Raw genomic sequence first — 20,065 nt, 5'->3', positions numbered from 1 at the left:
GAATAGATTAAGGTATTGAATTGTTTTAAATACTTCCTTCCCTTGCTCTTATTTTTCCTGTCATAATTCCCAAAGCATAATTAGTGGTAGGCAAAGCGTGTTAGCAGACCACCTGTTCACACCCTCGCCTCCACGGTCCTGCCCTTCAGATTTGTTTTCTTTTTGAAAGTAGAGCACCACTTTCTTACCTTCAACAGGGTCATCACAGGTCTGCTTTCCTGTTGCTATGGAGACCATTCTGACTTCGCTCTTTTCCCGTCCCCTCTTCCCTACTCTTACCCTCCCACCATATTTCTTAATTTGCTGCACCATTCCACTGTTGTCATGGGGATGAAATGACCATTTATTTAAATTGGCACCTGCAATAAAAGGGCAGCTGAGAAATCCACATTAGTGGAGCATAGATGAGGAACAGCAGAGCATGTGCATGCGTGGTCTGCCTGTTTCAATTGCTGTCTCCCTGAGCTTCATCTTGCAGCAAGTATCCCAAGTCTAGATCAAGGGACACGTCAGCATCTTAAAATCAGTTCACAGAAAAGGAAAGAGCCTGCTGGACCTACGGGAACTTTTTAGGTAACATGGAGAACCCAGAGTCCTTCTGTTGCTTTTCAGGAGTTCTCCACGGTTTTCCTGTACCCCACAGGCACACCTGAACTACCCAGTGATGCGTAGGGTTAGACTTAAAGCAGGGAGCTTTGTCTGGAGGGTTGTTTCTGACAGTACGCCCCTCGTCTTCAGCATTCCGTGCTCTGGTCTCTGGGAGGTGTGACGAGGAGACAGAGGGAGGGGACTCTGGCTGCCCTGTTTGTAGCATTCTTTGCTCTTGTTTTCCACGCCCTCCTGGTCTCGGGGTGGGGGCTGGGGGGTTGTGATGAGGAGACAGAGAAAAGGGACACTGGCTGGCCTGCCTGTGCCCACAGCCCTCCCCTGAGCTCCCCGAGGCCCAGCTCCACCAACTCCCAGCACCTCATGTCTTGACACATTGCAGGGGATCCGTACATAATTACTGATTGGATGAGAAAGCAGCAGCACTCAAGGGGGAGAGAATACATGTACAAATGGTGTCTGAGCAGCACCCCCAGAAGAGAAGCTGATTTGTAACATTAGAAATAGCTGTTTCTAAGCACGATGGTTGAGATGTGGTGTTGTCAGCAGACGCATTTAGGAAAGAAGAAAAATGCATGACAAGGGCCGAAACTGTCAAAACTAGAGATGGAAGAGCCCTTAGTGGGTGTCAGTCTTTGTTTTGAAGACATGGAGACTGAGAAAGAAGGAGGTGGAACAGAGGGCCTAAGCCCCCTGGGCTGTGGTGGTGGAAACACAGCTGGAGCCCAGGTCTGCTGCCACAGCAGAGGCCCCTTCATCAGGTCCCTGTGGTCACCCTGGGGGACAGAATTCCAGCGCTTGTCCCCCTGGGCACAGGTGACGGGATGGGCTGTCATGCAGGAGGCCTGGATCTGCAGACTGCCCTTACTCCGGCAGAATCACCTTGGCTCATTCTGTTGCTCCTGATTGAACACCTTTCTGGAACCAGAGAAGCCTCCTAGAGCTGTTCTAGAAACCACAGAGAGATGCTGGTGAGAGCTCCTGCAATGCACACATACCACCGCAAGCCAATCCCAGCCATAGGGAGCTCCAGTCCCCCAGAAAACAGCAACTCGGGACCCTGCAGATGCAGCTGGAGGTGGGGAGTTAAGCTGAACCCCTCACAATGCACATGCTGAGAGGACAACCTGGAACCCCCAAAGGACGTGGGCAGCCAGGGAGCAGGAGCCCTGAGGAAGTCTCACCCCAGGTAGGAAAGTAAAATCACGGCCCCATGCAAGGCTGGGGGCGCAAGTTCGTTCTTCAGTCACTCTCCCTGGCTTCTCTGTTGAGCAGGCCTTGTTCATGAATAGCACACATCACCCAGTTGTCTATGTGGTGAATCATCGAGTAGACTATGATCTGAGTTTAAATACAAACACACCAGGGACGTTGTCTTGCTGTGGGTGAACTTGGGTGAGTTGTGGAGCCTCAGTTTCCTCTTCTGTAAAATGGGCATATTCAGAGCTGTTGGTTTGTCAAGGAGATTAAAGGAGACAGCTCCTGTGACTCTCCAGGTCAGTGCCTGCAAGAGTCAGTGTGCAGTGACAGGTGGCTCGGCTGGTTTCGTCATCAGGATGGGCTTTGATGGGCAGTGACCTTGGGGTGCTCACACGCATGGGGGTGGCTGCTGACTGGGCACCAGACCAGCCAGCTGTCACCCTCCCCCTGGTGTGGCTAGTCCATGCTGCCACGGAGCACGGGCCACCGGTCTGAGCAGAAAACTGACACCTTAGATCATTCCTGAGCGCAGGTGAGCGTGTTGTTCTGCAGTGGCCATTTATAGCCGTCGTTCTCAAAATTGAGTATATCCCCAGGAAATGTGTGGCATAAGAAAGCCAGACAACTAGAGGCCAAAAAATCCCCTATCCATCCGTTAGTCTAAAGCATATCTCCATTACTTAGAAGCAGAAAGAGTGTGGGTCACTCCTGCCACTCAGAGAGGGGCAGGTCACACTCTTGCCACAAATCCTGTTGGCACTGAAGTCATCTCACACCAGTCGCACCTCTCAGCTTGGCAGGACGCTTGTGAGGAAGGCAGAGACCTGAGCAGAGGCTCCATCACCCCAGTGCTGACCCCACTGAGCTTTGGACAAGGCAGGTGTAATGTCCATGTCTGTGTCCTCATCCATGAAAACCTAAAGCAGGAGTCCTGACCTCCCGCAGAGAGAGTGTCTGCAGACTGCTTGGAGAGTGACAGTGGGCACAGCGACTGTGCAATTTACAGGTTTCTATTTATAGGTCACCCTTCAGGCTGAAACGAATTTGTCATTGTCCTCCGGGCCCTCTCTCTCTACTTCGCCTGTAAGGGGCACACACTGGACGCATCTGTGAAATGATGGAGGTGGTGGTGGGATCTTGAGGGGGGGTGGAGCGTCTGCAGGGGACGCTCCAGACTTGGTGGGACAGAGCCCACCTTCCCCTGTCCTTCCTCTGTTGGCTGCTCCCCCCTGGAGGATGGGATCTCCACTCCCCCTGATCTCGGGTGCCCTCGGCCTGCAGCACCCTGCGGCAGGGTTTTGGTTCCTAGCCAGATACCGAGGGCAGGCTCTGGCAGGGAGAACACTGAATCCCAGGCACTAGACAACCTGGGACCAGTGGCAAGATCCTAACCCATCAGCTGTGCAGAAACAAATTTCCACGTACAGTCGGAAAGTAGTGAAACAAGTAAAGTGTTTATTAGGAGGAAAAAGAATACACTGTGTGTGTGGATAGACTTACAGGCAGGCTCAGAGAGTTGTGCCTTTCGGGTAGTTCGAATCGCCTTTATGGGGCATTTCTTCTGAGTTTCCTTTGGTCAGTCATCTTGCTTTGCCTGGTCCTGAGTGTATTAGGTATCTCAGGGTGTTCCCATGTGTGCATGTGTATCTCTTAGCCAAGATGGATTCTAGCGAAGAGGCCTGTGGGTAGGTTGCCATCACTTACTAGAGGGTGACACCCTCTCTCTTTTGACCTCCAAGGAGATTTTCTGCACAGGTGTAGTTGGGGAGGTCTCCCTAACTTCAGGAATGAAGAATATGTAGTCTTTTGTCTTTTATCTGGACAGGGCCCAGCCTCCTGCATCATGCTGCTTTTATGGAGTTTCTGTCCACAGGGGAGAAACTGTTCAACCTGGGGTCCATCCATCTCCTGCCTCAACCCTGCAGTACCATCTTTTAGGAAGAGCGTCTCCCCTTTGGAGGAGAGGAGCTGTGGCAGGCCTGCACCCTTTCCTGGTTCAGTGAGGCAGGCGTCTGGCAGGAGTACTGACTTCTCCCCATCTCGCCTCTCAGAGCAGAGCCTCTGGCCACAAGCCCAGTGGTCTGCGTACCCCAGCCTTTCTTCGTGCATGCTGTGATTGAAGCGGGCTGGAAAGCACCTGCTGTAGCCAGAGGGCAGGTAGGAGGTCCCTGAGGCAGAGCACACAGCCTTGCAGACACGGGAGAGGGAAGCTCATTTCAGGACTGAATGACTTTTGTCTGGCCCCTTCCTCTTGGGTGAGTCTCACAATCTGGTGGTGGGACCAGCAGGGGCAGAATCTTCCCATTGCCTAAATGAGGGAAAGAGGGGCTTTGTGGTGATTTTCTAGGGGTGCTCCTGCATAGACCCAGGCCCTGGTCCCTGCTGAGCAAATGTTCAGTGAGTGGGAAGGCAGGCCTGAGCTCAGCTGAAGTCAGAACGAGGCTCAGGCTCAGAAGCCAGATGAAGACCCTCTTTATCTTTAAAAAACCAACTTTGCTTCTACACTCCATTCCAATTTAGAGGGAGGGATAAGTTACCAGGGAGCATGAAATCAGAAGATGATCTCCAAGACCTTTTTCCTTCTGCTTCCTGCTCTACCAGCGCTGGTCCTACCACCCTCTTCAGTCTCCCAAGGAGGTCTTCCCTGACTGCCGACCTGCCCCTGTACCCTGCTTCTCCCCACGTGCACCTGGAAATGTTCATTAACTGTAAGATCCCTGACAGGCAGAGAGAATGGGGAAGTAGGACCCCTCAGGGGTGAGAGATGAATTGGGCCATTGCTATGAGTTAGATGTCCTTTGTTAGAAAAGGAGGAATTGCTACGACTGTGACTTTCAGAGTAAAGTCCCTTTCAAAAGCCTGTCTCTCACCTGTCTAGAAGAGAGATTGCACATCCTTCATCCTTCAAGCCAGAAACCACACGTGGCAGTTTTTCTCTCAACTGTACAGATGACTGCTTTTTTCAGATGCCTTCAACGTAGCCCATTTCCCTGCTCACAGAAACTAGTCTCGTCGCAGGCTGAGCGGGACACAAGGGCTCCATGTAAGCCCGGCAGTTTTCTCCCCTAGGTTAACAGAGTTTCGCCTGGACTGTCCGGCTCGGGCGCTGTCCGCCTGGACGAGGGGCACTGCGAGAGCTGGCCAAGTACCGAGGCTCAGTGCAGAGTCTTCTGCCTGTGGTGCCGTCTGCCCTTACCTCGTGACAGCCTCCATGGTCATCAGTTTCCCTTCTCTTTACACTTCAGGGCTTGAAGAATCAGGCCCGGGTGAAGCTGAATATCGTGAGGTGTCCGCCGGTGACCACCGTGCTGATCAGGAGACCGGACCTTCGCTACCAGCTGGGGTTCAGTGTCCAGAACGGAATTGTAAGTTCAGCCCCATACCTATTCCAGAAGTCTGACCCACGAAACCAAGGCCCAGGGTTTGGGTCTTTGGGGGATATTTTTTAAAGCTGGTCAGTTCCCAGAAAGAATCTGGCAAGAGAGGGATGGATGGGTGAAGGCAGACCCACTTCCTCCATGGGCAGAGAATTCGGTGCCTTCCCTGGGAGGAGAAGGGCCCTCCCAGAGTGGTGGTCCCTGGAGACCAGTGTCTCTGTGATGCACAGGCTGGCCCTCCCAGCTGCCAACTTGAGATAGCTTGGGAGGTACCCACCTTCCCCACAGCCTTGGCGGAGAACCCAGCCCTGTGGGGCTTATGCGTGAATAATTTCCTCCTTGCCTTCTTGGCCTGAATTTGGCACTTTGGGGATAAAGTGTATTTTCATCACTTGGATGTCTGCCTTCAAATACTGGGTTAGCCAAAAAGTTCATTTGGGTTTTTCCACAAGATGTTATGGAATAAACCCAAACAAATTTTTGGTCAACTCAGTACTTCCCTTTTTTCCCCTTTATTGTCATAAAACATACACAGTAGTAAGTTTGCCATTTAAACCATTTTTAAACATACAATTCAGTGCCTTTATAGGACATTCATGAAGTGGTTGTAACCATCAACACTGTATTTCTAAAACTTTTTCTTTACCCCAAACAGAAACCCCGTATTCAGTACTACTCCCTTTTCATCCTGGTTTGCCTTGGTCTAGACTCATAGTAATTCTGGGCTTTGGTGACAAATCTCTAACCTTCTGGATATTATAGATCTTTGCATTCATCTTTTCAGATAGAAAAACCTACACTTTTTCTTCCTTTAAATTTTAATTGACTTGTAGGTAATTAAAATTTTATTCCAAGTGTGTCTTAAGAAATACCTTTGAAGTTCCCAGTTGGAGTTGAAATACCTAACCCACTTTATCTATTTTTTGTACCCACTTAGCCTCATTTCCTTCTTAAGAGAAGAGCCAAGGTTATTCCTTATAGTTTTGGCCTGACAACCTGTTTTTATCTGTTTAAACTTCCTGTGTGTGTTTTTCCAAAGTTGAATAATATTAGAAGTTGTTCAGCTGTTAACAGAGGATTGCCCTAGAAGAGATGCAGAGCCCCCAGTTTTCTCCCAAGTGTGGGTAGCACCTAAGGGCCTGACTCCCAGAGCACCTGACAGGCTGCAGGGTCCACACGCTCACAGACACAGAAAGCGTCTTGTCCCGAGATGTTGCAGTGTCGTCTGCATAGGCTTTTTAGAGAAAGGTGCAGAGTCAGGAGTGAAGTCAGCTCTGTTAACTCAAACCATGTTCCCCTGGGACAATTGCAGCTGCTTTGTGGGTGAGGTGGGGGTGCCTGCAGCTGCAGTGTGCAGGCCAGAGCCCTCCACCAGCCTCCAGCCTCTGCCCACCACCGTGCCTGCTGGCTGCACCGAGACAGAAAACAGCCACGTTGTCATTTCTGCCAAGGGGAGTAGAGCAAGGACCGCTGAGCTTCTGCCCGCCAGCTGGCCAAACTGTGGCACACGCAGCGGGGTTCTAGCAGGTTCTAGCCCCAGCGTAACTTATGCAACCGACCCTAAAAAGCCAGCTGCTAGCATCACCCAGTTCAGTGTTTGAGTCCCAGATAACACCGACCTGCGTGACATAGACTGACGGTTTGAAAACACTGGCAGCTCTGTGACAGGCCCAGACAGTTCTTTTTACCAAAGCTGAGCCGGGATGAAAAGTAGTCTGAATTCACAGGGCCGTGAAATCCACTGATGTGCTGTGTTCCCTGTGCAGACTGCGTGAACATGAGGGGGCCGTCTGGGGGTCCACAGTCCACTTGCTTATAGAAACAAAGATGTAAACGTCCAGAGCCTGACCATGGCAGCTTCTCAGAGATGAGAGCACTGGGGGTGGAAAATTCTAGAAAAGACAGGCTCCTGCCCCAATGGGTTTCCTAACAGGCAGTGCCCCCTGGGATGGGTCACTTGGCCTCTGACTAAATTTGGCCTTTGACTCTGACAGATTTGCAGCCTCATGCGAGGGGGAATAGCAGAGAGAGGAGGCGTCCGTGTGGGACACCGCATCATTGAAATCAACGGGCAGAGCGTGGTGGCCACCCCACACGAGAAGATCGTCCACATCCTCTCCAACGCCGTGGGGGAGGTAAGGGAGGGGCCCGGGGTGGGAGTCCCCTGGCACCCCTCATCCCAGCCAGGAAACCCTCCCGAGAGTTCTTCCACATCCTGAACACATCTCCACAACCAAACTGTCTTGGACCAGAATTTAAACCCAGTAACTGGTTGTCTGACAGCTGATTCTCAAAAACATCCTCACATCACCTCAGCCTTCTCCTCCAGCAGCGTCTACCCTCCTCCTCTTCTAGTTCTCTAATCTGGGCATATTCTCCCCATGGCTACCCAAGTTTTCTCCATTTTTCCCAGCTAATCCCACCAAATGTGCCTGCAAGATTTAAGTCTCAGATTCAAGTCTAATCAGCAGCTCCCTGGTACGGCCAGGCTGAACAGGGGTCTGAACAGCTGTTCTAGGGGAGGGAGGGAGGCAGGAGCAGCCAAAACCCCACAGTGGTCCTCCTCCTGTTTTAAGGGGTTTTCTCCTAAAAAAAAAAAAAAAAAAAAAAAAAGCCAAAGCCTGGTGGAGAGCCAGAGCTTTGGGGAAAGTAGAGCATCCCTGGTTTTCATTTTTCACTATCACCCCTAATGTTTTAGAAAGCCCATGGAGTCTGCTCTTCCTGGAGGCTGCCTGGGTCAGATCCGTGTTAGAAATGGGGTGAGGGGGTAAGGGGGTGTACCTTGCAAGGTGCCCACACAGCTCCGGAGCCCCAGCCCGCCACCGACATGTGTTTCTGCCTGCAGATCCACATGAAGACGATGCCGGCTGCCATGTACAGACTGCTGACGGCACAGGAGCAGCCCGTCTACATCTGAGGCCGCGCCCCGGGGTGGCTTGCATGGAGGACTCTCCTCACTTGTGGTTGTGTTTCTCGTGCTGCATCTGTGTGCCCACTGAGACCTTCCCCTCTCACGCCCAGCACTCGGTTTGACACGGAGGAAAAGAATCCACAGCGACCTCCCTCTCTCTCTCTCTCTCCCCCTCTCCAGTTTGCTTTCTTTGTTTCAAATGCCAGGGAAGTTTTGTATGCACTCCCTTGAGGCTGGAGAGCAGGTCAAAGCCACCCAGAATCTGCCGAGGACCTTCCTGAAGGTCCTTCCCTTGAGGGAGGGGGATGCCTGAGGAGGGTTGTCGCCACCCCGCGCCCTCCCTTTCCGAGAGGTGCAGACCTCCGAGGAGGAGCCCCTCGGGACGGTGGGGAAGCCGATTCCGCAGTGCCTACGATCCAGGGGCTGATGTGTGCTCTCCCCCCGTCAGTTCATGGGAATATGGTGGTAATGCGGGGCCGGCCCACCGTGTACCTGGGGCATCATATGCTATTTCCTTGCAGAATTTCTGAGCCAACCTTATGCCTCTTCTATAGCCAGTTTTAGTTTCAACATAATTTTCTAATGTGAACCTTTTCACCCCGGGACAGAAGGGGAACGACTGTGAGGTGGATACCCGTGCAGAGAACTGGGCGATTCCCGAGGTTACCAACCGTTAGATAAACAGGCAGGTACTTCTGCCCCCTTCCACACCACACATACGTACACACGTCTCACTTGCATATCTTCCACCCTGCCCTCCTCCCCACCACCAGTGAGGCCGCCAGAGCCCCTGGAAAACCCACATGGCCTCTCTGTGAGGCCCCTTCCCCCAGGTGAGGGCCGCAGCGGCTGGGGAGCCCTGTCGGGAGAGAGGCGGCCCTCTGAGGCTGAGGTCCAGCCCTGCCAGCAGCTCCTTGGCTCAGCGGGTTCTGCTGGACTCCCATGCACCCCCACCCCAACACACACACACCCCACACACTGGGAGTCTGGACAGGATGGACTGCTCGCCTTGAAGATGAGGAACCCAGTGTGATCATGTTAACGCTTCCTGGTCCAAGGTGGGACCAGCCTCCTCCTCTTCTCAGGACCACAAGGCAGGATGTGACATTTGAGAGGCCAGCGCCACACATAGACCACAAAACTAAGGGGACAGTCGTGACCTCAGGCGATGCCTAAGAATCCCCAGATGAATTCCAAAAACATCTTGCTGCCTCGGGGGCCTGAAAAAGCTTTTACTTGGTGTGGAATGTTACGTGTTCTCATCAGGCGCCTCATGTCCGTGGGTTTCGTTCGTCTCAGTTCGGTGCAGATATTTTCGTAATACCATGATTCTGAGCCAGTTTTCACTTACTCTTGGTCCAAAGAGCACTTTTGTTTTCATGTGGGTGGGGTGTGGCTTCGTTTGGTTTTCGTTGTGTTCTGTTCGTGACCTCCACAGAGACAGGGTCAGAGAAACTATTTTGTGATATTATTATAGTCCCTGTTCTCAACATCTGGGCTCTTTATGTTGTGTCTGTGGAAATAGCAACCTGGTGAGCACATGTTGGGTAGTATGGATTTATACCTCGAACAGAGGGATTTCAGGGAGGGAGAAAGTGAATTAGAAAAGACTGGGAACAAGAGACTTCCGCCAGAGAGGTTGTGTAATCGTGCCCCGGGATCTCTGTGCTGAGTTTTCTGCGTAGGCAGGAAAGCCAGGTGCTTCAGTGGCATTAGTGGCTAGACTCCCAGGGTGACCATGGGTCAGACCCTGCCAAAGAGGGGCTATGCTGCCCACACATCCCCCCTGGGGAAGGGGCTGCCCCTTCTCCAAGGGTCCAGGGTGGGCAGTATGAGACCCCTGGACGGCTTTTGAAGACAATTAGCTGAATGTTGCTAAGCTGCTAAGTAGGAGACCAGCCCCAAGGCTAACCCACTGCGAACATGAGGAGCCACGAACCCCAGTACCGTTTACCAATGGTGTCTGATGGCATACAATTAAATACTCAGGAGTCCTGAGTTCACCTTACCTTTGCCAGAGAGAGTGGGTAAAACAGGAATGCAGCATTCTGGGTGGTCCTGGGAAATAACCGGAGAGCTGCTCGTGCCCTCTGCTCCCAGGTGAGCTCTCAAGCCGCCTGCCCCCACGCCCCTTCAGAGGCGTCGGTGGTCGGCCACTGGACAGGCACCCCACCAGCACATCCCTACGTAATTACAATGAAGCGTCTTCACCCAAAGGAGAGGAGGAGGCAGGCTACACTTCCTATTGCTACTGCACAAAAATCTTAGGAGGTTTGACAGGTGTTTTTGACAAGGCCAGTTTGGTAAACTCTCCTAGGAGACTAACATTTTAGTGTAAGATTATCCCACCACACACCTTTGTGTCAATAAGAGTGGCTCCTCACACCCGGATAGCCAGATCTCTAGCTTGGTGGAGGTTCAGTCGGCTGTAGTATGTTCTTACCTGCCTGCTCCCTCTGGGTGGAGGGGAGTCGGCCTATCTTCAGAAGTTATCCAGGAGGCAGGATCTTAACAGACACTCCGTTTGGGAAGTCTCATGGGAAGTGATGGCCTGTTTTCCTCTGACATCCCAGTATATATAGTTACATATGTAAATATCTGAAAACCCCAGGTAATGGCAAAAACTATGTACAGAGCAGCCTTCCCAAACGTGGCCCTGGGCAAAAAGCCACTCTTGCCACTTGGCTTGGACATGCTGGTGACTCAGCTTTGGGGATAGATGCCCAGATCCATCTACTCCCTCCTGGTCCAGCCAGGGTGTGCCAGAACCCGCCCTGCCTCTGCCTTCTCAAATGTGACCATTTCAGGGAGCCACCCTCAGCCTTGGGTTCACGAGAGGATGAAGCCCCCAGAGACCAGTGCCGAGCCTGCTCCCCTCACGGGAGCGGCTCCTCCAGGCCTGGAGCCCATCACAGGGCCCTGGACTCTGAGTCCCTGCATCCGGGTCTGCTTTCCCAACATTGTCCATCGGCCCTGGCCTCAGAGAGTCCCAGAGTAACCTACTACCTCCCCATCGCTCCCGCTATCCCGGTCACACCCGCCACCCCGTCTGCACACAGATGAGACCCGCCCACGAGCCCTTCTTGGGTCCCTGGGCCCAGCAGTGAGGCTTACCAATGTTTACAATTAGGGGCACCTCCTCTGAGGCGTGTTTACTCTCCCACTCCCAAGGCCACTTGCTGGTTTGAGTTTCGTGTCCATCTGCCCCTTCCCTGGTTGAGGCCGACTTGAACACACAACCCTGATCTTACGTCCCGACCCTCCGTCAAGGCCATGGTGAGGACTGTGTGGGGAGGATATTCCTTGTACCTACTCAGCACAGCCCCTAGAGTTTGGACTTGTACTATTGTTCTGTAAAGAGGGTGAAATAGAGCTTATTGTAAAGCGTTGGGAGAAGTATAGTATTGTATTTGTAACAATATGGTTCTTTGTATACACAAAACTCAATGATCTCTATATATAATTATAAATAGATATAAATAAGATATATATACACGTGAGCCTGGAATGTTGATGCCGCACACCCACTGAATGTATTTCCCCTGACAGTCTGGTCACTGGGCTGGCCCGCCCTCCCCTCCTCCATACTGTTTTGGGGGTTGTGATGTATTTAATGTGTTCCCTTCCTTTATTTAACTGAACGCTAATGTCTGTAAGAGTTGCTGCAACAATAAACAAGAACGTCACCTCTTGGCCCCGGCTGAGCGTCTTCGTGTTTTCAGGGGAGGGACAGGACTGAAAGTGGGGGAAAGATGTCATCATCCCAAAAGGCCACCTCCTACCCATCCCGGGGGGCCTGCTCAGTGCCCAGAGCCCATTACCTAAACGGGCAGGTTCTGTGAAGCCAACTCAGCTAGGAAACACAAGCGGCTGTGTCAGCTGGTAGAATAAGTCCACTGTCTCGTCGACCTCCTGGGAGCACACTGCAGAGGACACAGGAGCCCTCTGGCTTCTCGGTGAGGGAGGGGAAGTAGCAGTGAATTACCTGCCCCAAGAAATCTCCAGGGAGGCGAGGTAGCCCTGCGTAAGTGGACTGCAGAAGGAAAACGTTCCCTGTCCCATCCCCCGCCGCTATCACAGGGGACAGAGGAGCCTGGCAGGCTGCAGTCCATGGGGTGGCAAGAGGCGGACACGACTTAACGACGTGTCTAAGCAGAAATCATTTGCATCTCTAGTTGGGGGTAGACGGAGGAGTGTTGGATGATAATAAAAGCCAAGCAGAAGAATAAAGAACAAAAAAAGAATCAAAAGCAGGGACTCCAGCAGATATTCGTGCAATCATGTTCATAGCCACTTAATACACAGTAGTCATACTAGAAGCAACCCAAGTATCTATCAAGGGATGAATGAATACCCAAGATGTATACATATAAAATGGACAATTACACAGCCTTAATAAGGAAACAAATTCTGACACATGATGCTTGAAGACAAACATGCTAAGTAAAATAAGCTAGTCAAAAAGGGACAAATATTGTATGACTCAACTTACATGAGCTATCTAGAGTAAATTCATAGACACAGGAAGAAGAATGCTGGTTGCTAAGGGCTGAGGGAGGGCATAATGGGGAGCTCTTGTTTAATGGATATAGTTTCCATTTAGGAAGATGGAGAATGTTCTGGACATGGGTGGTGGTTATAGTTGTACAACAATGAGAATGTACTTAATGCCTCAGAATTTTAACCTTAAAAATGCTTTAACAGGTAAAACATATGCATATTTAACCAAGTTTTTCTAAATAAAAGTGCACAAACATGGAATGAGTTTAAAGGTACTATTTTACATGGGATAGTTAGAGAAGGCCTCACTGAAAGGAAGAGGGCCCTGTGGATGTCTAGGGATGAAGGTTCTGAGCTGCAGGGACAGCACACACAGGCCTGAGGGAGAGCTGGAAGCCACTGCTGCTGGAGCAGAGAGGGAGGCAGCAAGTGGTTGGAGATGAAGGCAGTGGGATGGGGTGTGATAGTGGCAAATGTAGGTGGTGGTAAGAACTTTAGTGATGCACACATGCATACACACACACACACCCCTCTTGAGTGGTTTTGTTTCCACTCAAACCCACACACTCCATCACACTCAGCTCACACGCCTCATCACCTCCTCTGAGCGCTCATCACTAGCAAGAGCTAGGATTTGGCACCCTCTGGTGACGTATCTTTGGAAATACCAAATCCAGACAAGCTAGAAGCTCAGATAGTGATGGACTGAATGAGGAATCTTAGCCACCCTTCAGAGGCCCCTTATTTTCCAAATAAGGAAACAAACGTCCTAAACAAGAATAGGACCCACAGAAAGCCATACAGTGAGTAGTCAGCTAGAACCGCACTCCCCGGCTCCCAGGCTCCCAGGCTCCCGCTCCTTGGTCCAATCCCAGCTGCTGACCCATGGGGTGAGGGCAGTATCCTCTCCCTATTGGCCAGGCTGGGGGCAGCCTGGAGACAGGCTCAGCACTGCTGTGACCTCAGCCTCGGGCCACCGCCAGAGCCTTTGTGAGAGCTAGACAGAAAAGCACAGCAAACTGCTGGTTCGCCAACCCCTCTGCTAGGCCGGGAGAAGCCACTCCTGGAGGCCTGGGGTTGCCGTTGTGAGAAGGAAGGGGGAAGCACAGCCTCATCACCCCTCTGCACCCCGCTCCCAGAGCCCGCTCCACACCCTGCTCCTACTGGCCATCTCGTCAGCTGCCTGACCACACGACAGCTCTCTTCCCCCCCACTACACAGTTTCTTATGGGTAGGGACCTAATTTTTCTCAACTTTCTAGTCATGACAGGTTATAATTAGAAGAAGAGTCACAGACATTATGTAAATTATAGCTCAGATGTTATATTAATTGTTTCCTCCCTGTGTGACCCTGGGCAAGTTAATTAACTACTCTGAGTTACTACGTCTTCATTTATAAAATAGGTACAGCTTGGCTCAGTTCTTAAGATTAGAGATTCTGTTCTTGAAGCTTTAGCAAGTGCAATATAGGCCGTCATCCTATACAAAGTACAGATAGTCCTGGAGGGAAAGCATCAGGGAATTCTTCTTGGAGGAGGTGATATTTCTGCAGGGTTTTTAAGGGGCAATAGGAGTTTGCCAGGTGCCATGGTTGGGAAGAACATTCCATGAAGAGGCATAGAGGCCTGGAAGAATGTGGTAAGAGGATCCAAACGCACTTGGGGTTTTTCCCTGGTGGTCCAGTGGCTAAGACTCCATGCTCCCAATTAGGGGCCCAGCGTTTGATCCTAGGTCAGGGAATTAGATACCCACATGCCCCAATTAAGAGTTCACATGCTATAATTAAAAGATTCCACATGCCACAATTCAGACTGAGGACAGCCAAAGAAATAAATATATAAAAAAAAAAAAAAATAGAAGCAGTTGGTACTATGGAAGTGTGGTAACTTTTACACTGAGTCAGTTTAGCTAAGACTTAACGTAGTCTTGGTTTTCCAGACTTCCCTTCCCTGTGTGATTCCAAGAGAAGTTGGTTGACCACAAGAGAAGTCAGAGTGAGATCTGGAGGGCAGATATGAAGTATCAGCCAAAATACCCTGAGAGCAGGCAGAGAGCTGAACGCTGCTACAGTGCATACACAGGGTCACAGGGCTGCTGGTTCCACTGTCAGCTCAGAGTGGGGACCCCTCAGCAGTGCCTCCAGACCCTCCTCCAGTCTGGGTCCTGAGCTAGGTCTACACAGTAAGTCCCCTACATACGAACTTTCAAAGATGCAAACGTACCTTTGCTTCCAGCAACACCGAGCCAGAGCCTGTGCCATCAGGGCCGGCGTTGGTGAAACTGCAGCTTGCCCTCCATCTCCTATCGCTGACAGTCCCTCAGCTCCACCATCTCCCACCTCCTCTCCCTCCTTCAGTCAGTAACTCTTCTTGCCTGCTCACTCGATGTTAGCCCCTGTACGCCAGCTGTTGTACTGCACTACTATAATTTTCAAGGTACTATACTGTAAGATTTTAAATGTCTACTTTTATGTTTGTTTTTTAAGGTATTATTTCTGTGAAAAGCATTATAAACCTATTACAGTATAGTACTATATAGCTGATTCTGTTAGTTGGGTACCTAGGCTAACTTCACTGGACTTATGAGCAAATTGGACTTATGAATGTGCTCTTGGAATGGAATTCATTTGTGCTTAGGGGACTTACTGAATTTACATTACATATGTGCACATATGTGTATATATGTGTGTGATTATGCACATATTCATACGTTTCCACCAGAAAGCTGGTTGTTAAGCCCTTACGAGAACACTTGCTCCAGTCCAGCTTCTCTAGTTGGCGTGGGTCACTTCCAAGCTTACTTGTGAAGAGTTCACCTGCAAATCTTTTATTTGCAAAACAAAACACTCACCACTCACCAGGGTTTGATAAATTCCAACCAGCCCCGCTAACCAGTCACAGTGAAAACTTGCATCCTTTGACCACCTCTAAAATGCAGGCAGGGGAGAAGGAAATGGCAACCCACTCCAGTGTTCTTGCCTGGAGAATCCCAGAGACAGAGGAGTCTGGTGGGCTGCTGCCTATGGGGTCACACAGAGTCGGACACGAGTGAAGCGACTTAGCAGCAGCAAGATGCAGGCAGAGGAGTTACATGTATGTTAGTTACAGCATTTTATCACACAGCAGTATCCCAAAGCAGCCATGAGGAAAGATTTAAACTCAGGGAAGTTGCCCAAAGTACCAGAGTGATGACTGCATGTCCGTCCTGGCTACGCATAGCCGTCCACTCTGCCTGCAGGAGGGTGTGGGCAGGGGCAGGGCCTCCATGCACACAGGTGTGTGGACTGCCACGCAGGATGCTCAAGCTTGGCGGCAGGGGGGTTTGGTTGGGGGTGAGGACAGAGGGCTGGGGAGGTGGATGTGCAGCCACCTTAGAGGAAGGGGTCAGGATCAGGAAGTCTGGGGAACAGTCAAGTCACAGCGCACCAGGATAGGTTGGCTAGACTCAAATTCTGAGGCCCACTCACTGCAGCCGGGAGCAAGGCCATTTGCAACTTCATGTGATTTCCCTCTTCACTACGGAAGAGCTCTAGGGGAGGGCTCACGGAAATCCTCCCTGTGCTGACACTTGCCAGTTTCCATTCTCGCCCTTGAGACTTCCTTCGTCCATTTCTGCAGCTTCTGAGCACGGCCTGGAGCCACCACTGTGCTGGAACTGAGGGCACGGGGAACTGGACCTGACTGGTGCTGGGGGCTCAGAGTCCGGACCTGGCACCAGCTGTGTGGTGGGATGTAAGTGTGTGGTGAGTTCTAGTTCCCTCACTACCTGGGCCCTCAACAGCAGGGAAGCATTTGGTAAGTGACTTCATCTCCTCCTCAGGCTTCTGCAGTGGGTGAAGACAGCATGGAGTAAACCCTTTCTATTCTATTGCTCTGCTTATGTTACTTCCACACAAAAATAGGTTAGGTGCATACAGAATGAAGTCAGAAAGAGAAAAACTAATATTGTATATTAACATATATATGTGGAATCTAGAAAAATGGTATAGATGATTTTATTTGCAAAGCAGAAATAGAGACCCAATGTAGAGAACAATAGTATGGACATCAAGTGGGGAAGAGAGGACTGAATTGGGAGAAGGGATTGACATATATGTGCTATTGATACTGTGTATAAAATAGATGAATAATGAGAAGTTACTATATAGCACAGGAAACCCTACTCAGTGTTCTGTGGTGACTGAAATGGGAAGGAAACTCAAAAAAGAGAAGATATATGTATACATACACACACACACAGCTGATTCACTTTGCTGTACAATAGAAATTAACACAACACTGCAAAGCAACTATGGTGGGCGTTTAGTCGCTAAATTACGTCCAATTCTTTTGCAATCCCATGGACTATAGCCTCTCAGGCTCCTCTGTCCATGAGACTTCCCAGGCAAAAATACCGGAATGGATTGCCATTTCCTTCTGCAGGGGATCTTCCCAACCCAGGGATCGAACCCATGTCTACTGCATTGGCAGGTGGATTCTTTACCACTGAGCCACCAGGGAAGCCCAAGAACAACTATACTCCAGTAAAAATTAATTTAAAAAAATAGATAGGTAGAGAGGAAATATCTGGCTCGAGGTGGGAGGCAGGGGTGAGGTCTCCAAGAACCCCACCCTGAGTTCCAGAACCCTCCACCCAGCACAATGGCTCTCACTGGCCAAGGTTCCAGGGGTCCGAGCCAATCCAGCTGAGGCGGGGGTGTTTTTCCTGGGCTGGGACTCTGCAGCTTTTGACACTAAAAGCAAGGGACACCACCTCGGATGCCACAAGCACAGTGCAGCCCGGGTATGTGTTGACATTGGCCTGGAGTCGCTTTCTCAGTGGAGGCTGGGTGTTGATGCCAGGAACCCCACGAGGGAAAACCACTGATGCCACCCGTGGACTAGCACTTCTTCAACCCAGAACCAGTCCTAAAGTTGCTACCAAAGACCAGGGTTTGAGGGGGAATGGATACATGTATATGTATGACTGAGTCCCTTCACCGTTCACCTGGAACTATCACAACATTGTTAATTGGCCATACCCCAATACAAAATGTTTTGGTGTTTAAAAAAAACATGTAAATTAAGTTTAAAAAAAAAAAAAAAAGTGCTACCAGAGCATCCAGCGCCCCGTGCTGGATCAAGCACACCAAAGACAGCACTTTCATATGCTCTTGGCAATCCTGGGCTCCCCACCTCAGTCACCTTCCTCCAACCCTAATCTCTAAGTCACAAATAGAGTTAGGTTATTCCTGAAAAAAAAAAAAAAAAGACACCAGCAAACAAAATCCTGCAGGAATAAAATTCTTTTTAATGAACTCTAAATGCACCAAGAAGTCTAGCTGTCTAATAGCCTTTACTAAACAATGGTAAATCTGATGGTCTTTTGGTGGTAAATGGAATGTTTTGGGTTCTTTATTTAGATATGGGCATTCATTCAGTCAAACAGCACTTATTTATGGTTAATTCTGTGCCCCAGAAACTGGGGAGACCACAGCAAACAATACAGATAAAATTCCTGCTCTCCTGCAATTTACATTGCAGTGAAAGAGACAAAAATATAAATAAAATATATAGTTTTAAATCATGATGTATGATAGTGAGAAAAATTAAGCAGAGAAAACATCGAAATGCCAGAGAGTTATAGCTTGGCAGTGGGGGTGGAGGGGGGAGGCAGAAAGGCTTCACTGATAAGGAGATGTTTAAGATATGATGGAGGTGAGGGGGCAAGTGATGGGAAACCATTCCCAGAAGGGAGAGGGCAGGTATCAAGGCCCAGAGGTAGGAACACGTGAATATGTTTAGAAATATGGAGGAAGTCAAAACAGCCTGAGCAGAGGGAGGAAGGAATTGGGGGAGAGGGTAAGAGAGGACCAAGCCACAGATAACCTCAGGGTGGGTGTTACCTGTGGCTTGGTGGGGCCCTATTAGTGACTCTAGGATTCTGGCTTTTATTCTGAGCCAGGTGGGAACCAGTAGAGGGTTATGCCCAGAGGAATGTTTTCACAGGATTGCTCTGGCTGCTGCATGAAGCAGGATTGAAAACGCAATGCCTTTACTGTTTACAATAGCCAAGTCATGGAAGAAAGCTAAACATTCATCGACAGAGGAGTGGATAAAGAGGATGTGGTGTACATATACAATGGACTATTATTCGGCCATTAAAAGAAACAACACCATTTGCAGCAAAGTGGAAGGACCTAGAGATTGGGATACTGAGTGAAGTCAGTCAGACAGAAGGAGAAATGTCGTGTGACATCTCTCATGTGTGGAACCTAAAAAGAAATGGCACAAATGAATTTACCTACAAGAGAGAGACTCACAGACTTAGAGAATGAGCTTATGGTCGCCAGGGGAAAGGATGGGCAGAAGGATGAGTAACGGAGTTTGGGGTGGACATGTACACACTGCTATATTTAGAAGAGATAACCAACAAGGACCTACTGTCTAGCACAGGGAACTCTGCTCAATGCTATGTGACAGACTGGATGGGAGGGGAGTTTGGGGGAGGATGGATGTATACATGGCTGAGTCCCTTTGCCGTTTACCTGAAACTATCACAACATTGTTAATTGGCTATACTCTAAGATAAAATAAAAAGTTAAAAAAATAAAAGAAAGAAAACATGATGCTTTAGTCATCTTATAGTCTTCCCCCCACATTATATCAGCCAGCAAGTTCTCCCAGTTCTGCTTCCAGAGTATATAGTCCTCCAAATCAGGTTCTTAAGGCCAGGCTTTTCAATTATATTAAGTCCTTATTTAATTTTTAATTTTTATTTATTACCAGTTTTTCTGATTATAAAACTGATGCATATTCATGTGAAATTTTTTTTAAATGTAGAAAAGGGGGGGAAATGGCAATCTTATGTAGTCTCAGTACCCAGAGAGAATCATTGGGGAATTTTCCTTTCCGACTGTGTATTGTGCATTGTGCTGTATTCCTAGATCCTACTTCTTTCATTAAACACATCATAAACTCTTTCCCAGGCTGGTAAGGATTCACTGCAAATATATTTAATGGCAATATACTATTTTATCACACACGTAGTTTTTTTCATTTTAATGCAAAATATTTTAACAAGTCTTCTTGCTGGACAGAAGGCCTATTTTAATTTTTTCTTGGTATTTCAAATTGTGCTGCAATTATTATCTTTGTTCTGAAATTCTAAACCTATCCTGAAGAATCAGCAATACTATTTCAAAAGGAATTCGTATTTCCAATTTTTCCACGCTGCCTGTGGGCTCTGTTTGGGACTCCTCCGTGCCTCCAGGATAACGTCCAGTGGCCGTAGCGAGGCACTCCAGGGCCTTTACAAGCCTGGTTCTGACTCTGCACCTTGCCTCACCTTCCGCAGCTCCTCACTGCTTCCGGATACTGGCTTTTCTCCACGTACAGCTCTTCCCATTGCCACTTTATTCTCTGCCTGTAACACCCTTCCTGCCCGAGGAAACCCTCTGCAGCCACCTGTGCCTCCTCCCAGAATGACTTGC

The 20,065-nt window shown here is 49.6% G+C and overlaps 1 protein-coding gene across 1 annotated transcript in view; it reads left to right on the top strand.

Annotated features, from left to right (window-relative positions):
• APBA1 (amyloid beta precursor protein binding family A member 1) overlaps positions 1 to 11,775 on the top strand; it is a 226,311-nt gene extending 214,536 nt beyond the window's left edge. The window contains exons 12-14 of the mRNA XM_061132342.1: positions 5,052 to 5,171; positions 7,178 to 7,318; positions 8,029 to 11,775. Coding sequence (XP_060988325.1) covers positions 5,052 to 5,171; positions 7,178 to 7,318; positions 8,029 to 8,100 — 333 coding nt within the window. The 3' untranslated portion in view covers positions 8,101 to 11,775. The remainder of the gene's footprint in view (positions 1 to 5,051; positions 5,172 to 7,177; positions 7,319 to 8,028) is intronic.
• The last annotated feature ends 8,290 nt before the right edge of the window (positions 11,776 to 20,065 follow it).

The sequence above is a fragment of the Dama dama genome, chromosome 29, assembly GCF_033118175.1.
Source record: "Dama dama isolate Ldn47 chromosome 29, ASM3311817v1, whole genome shotgun sequence".
Lineage (NCBI taxonomy): Eukaryota > Metazoa > Chordata > Mammalia > Artiodactyla > Cervidae > Dama > Dama dama.
Note: the sequence above shows the minus strand (reverse complement) of the source record. Positions and strands in the feature narration are given on the sequence as shown.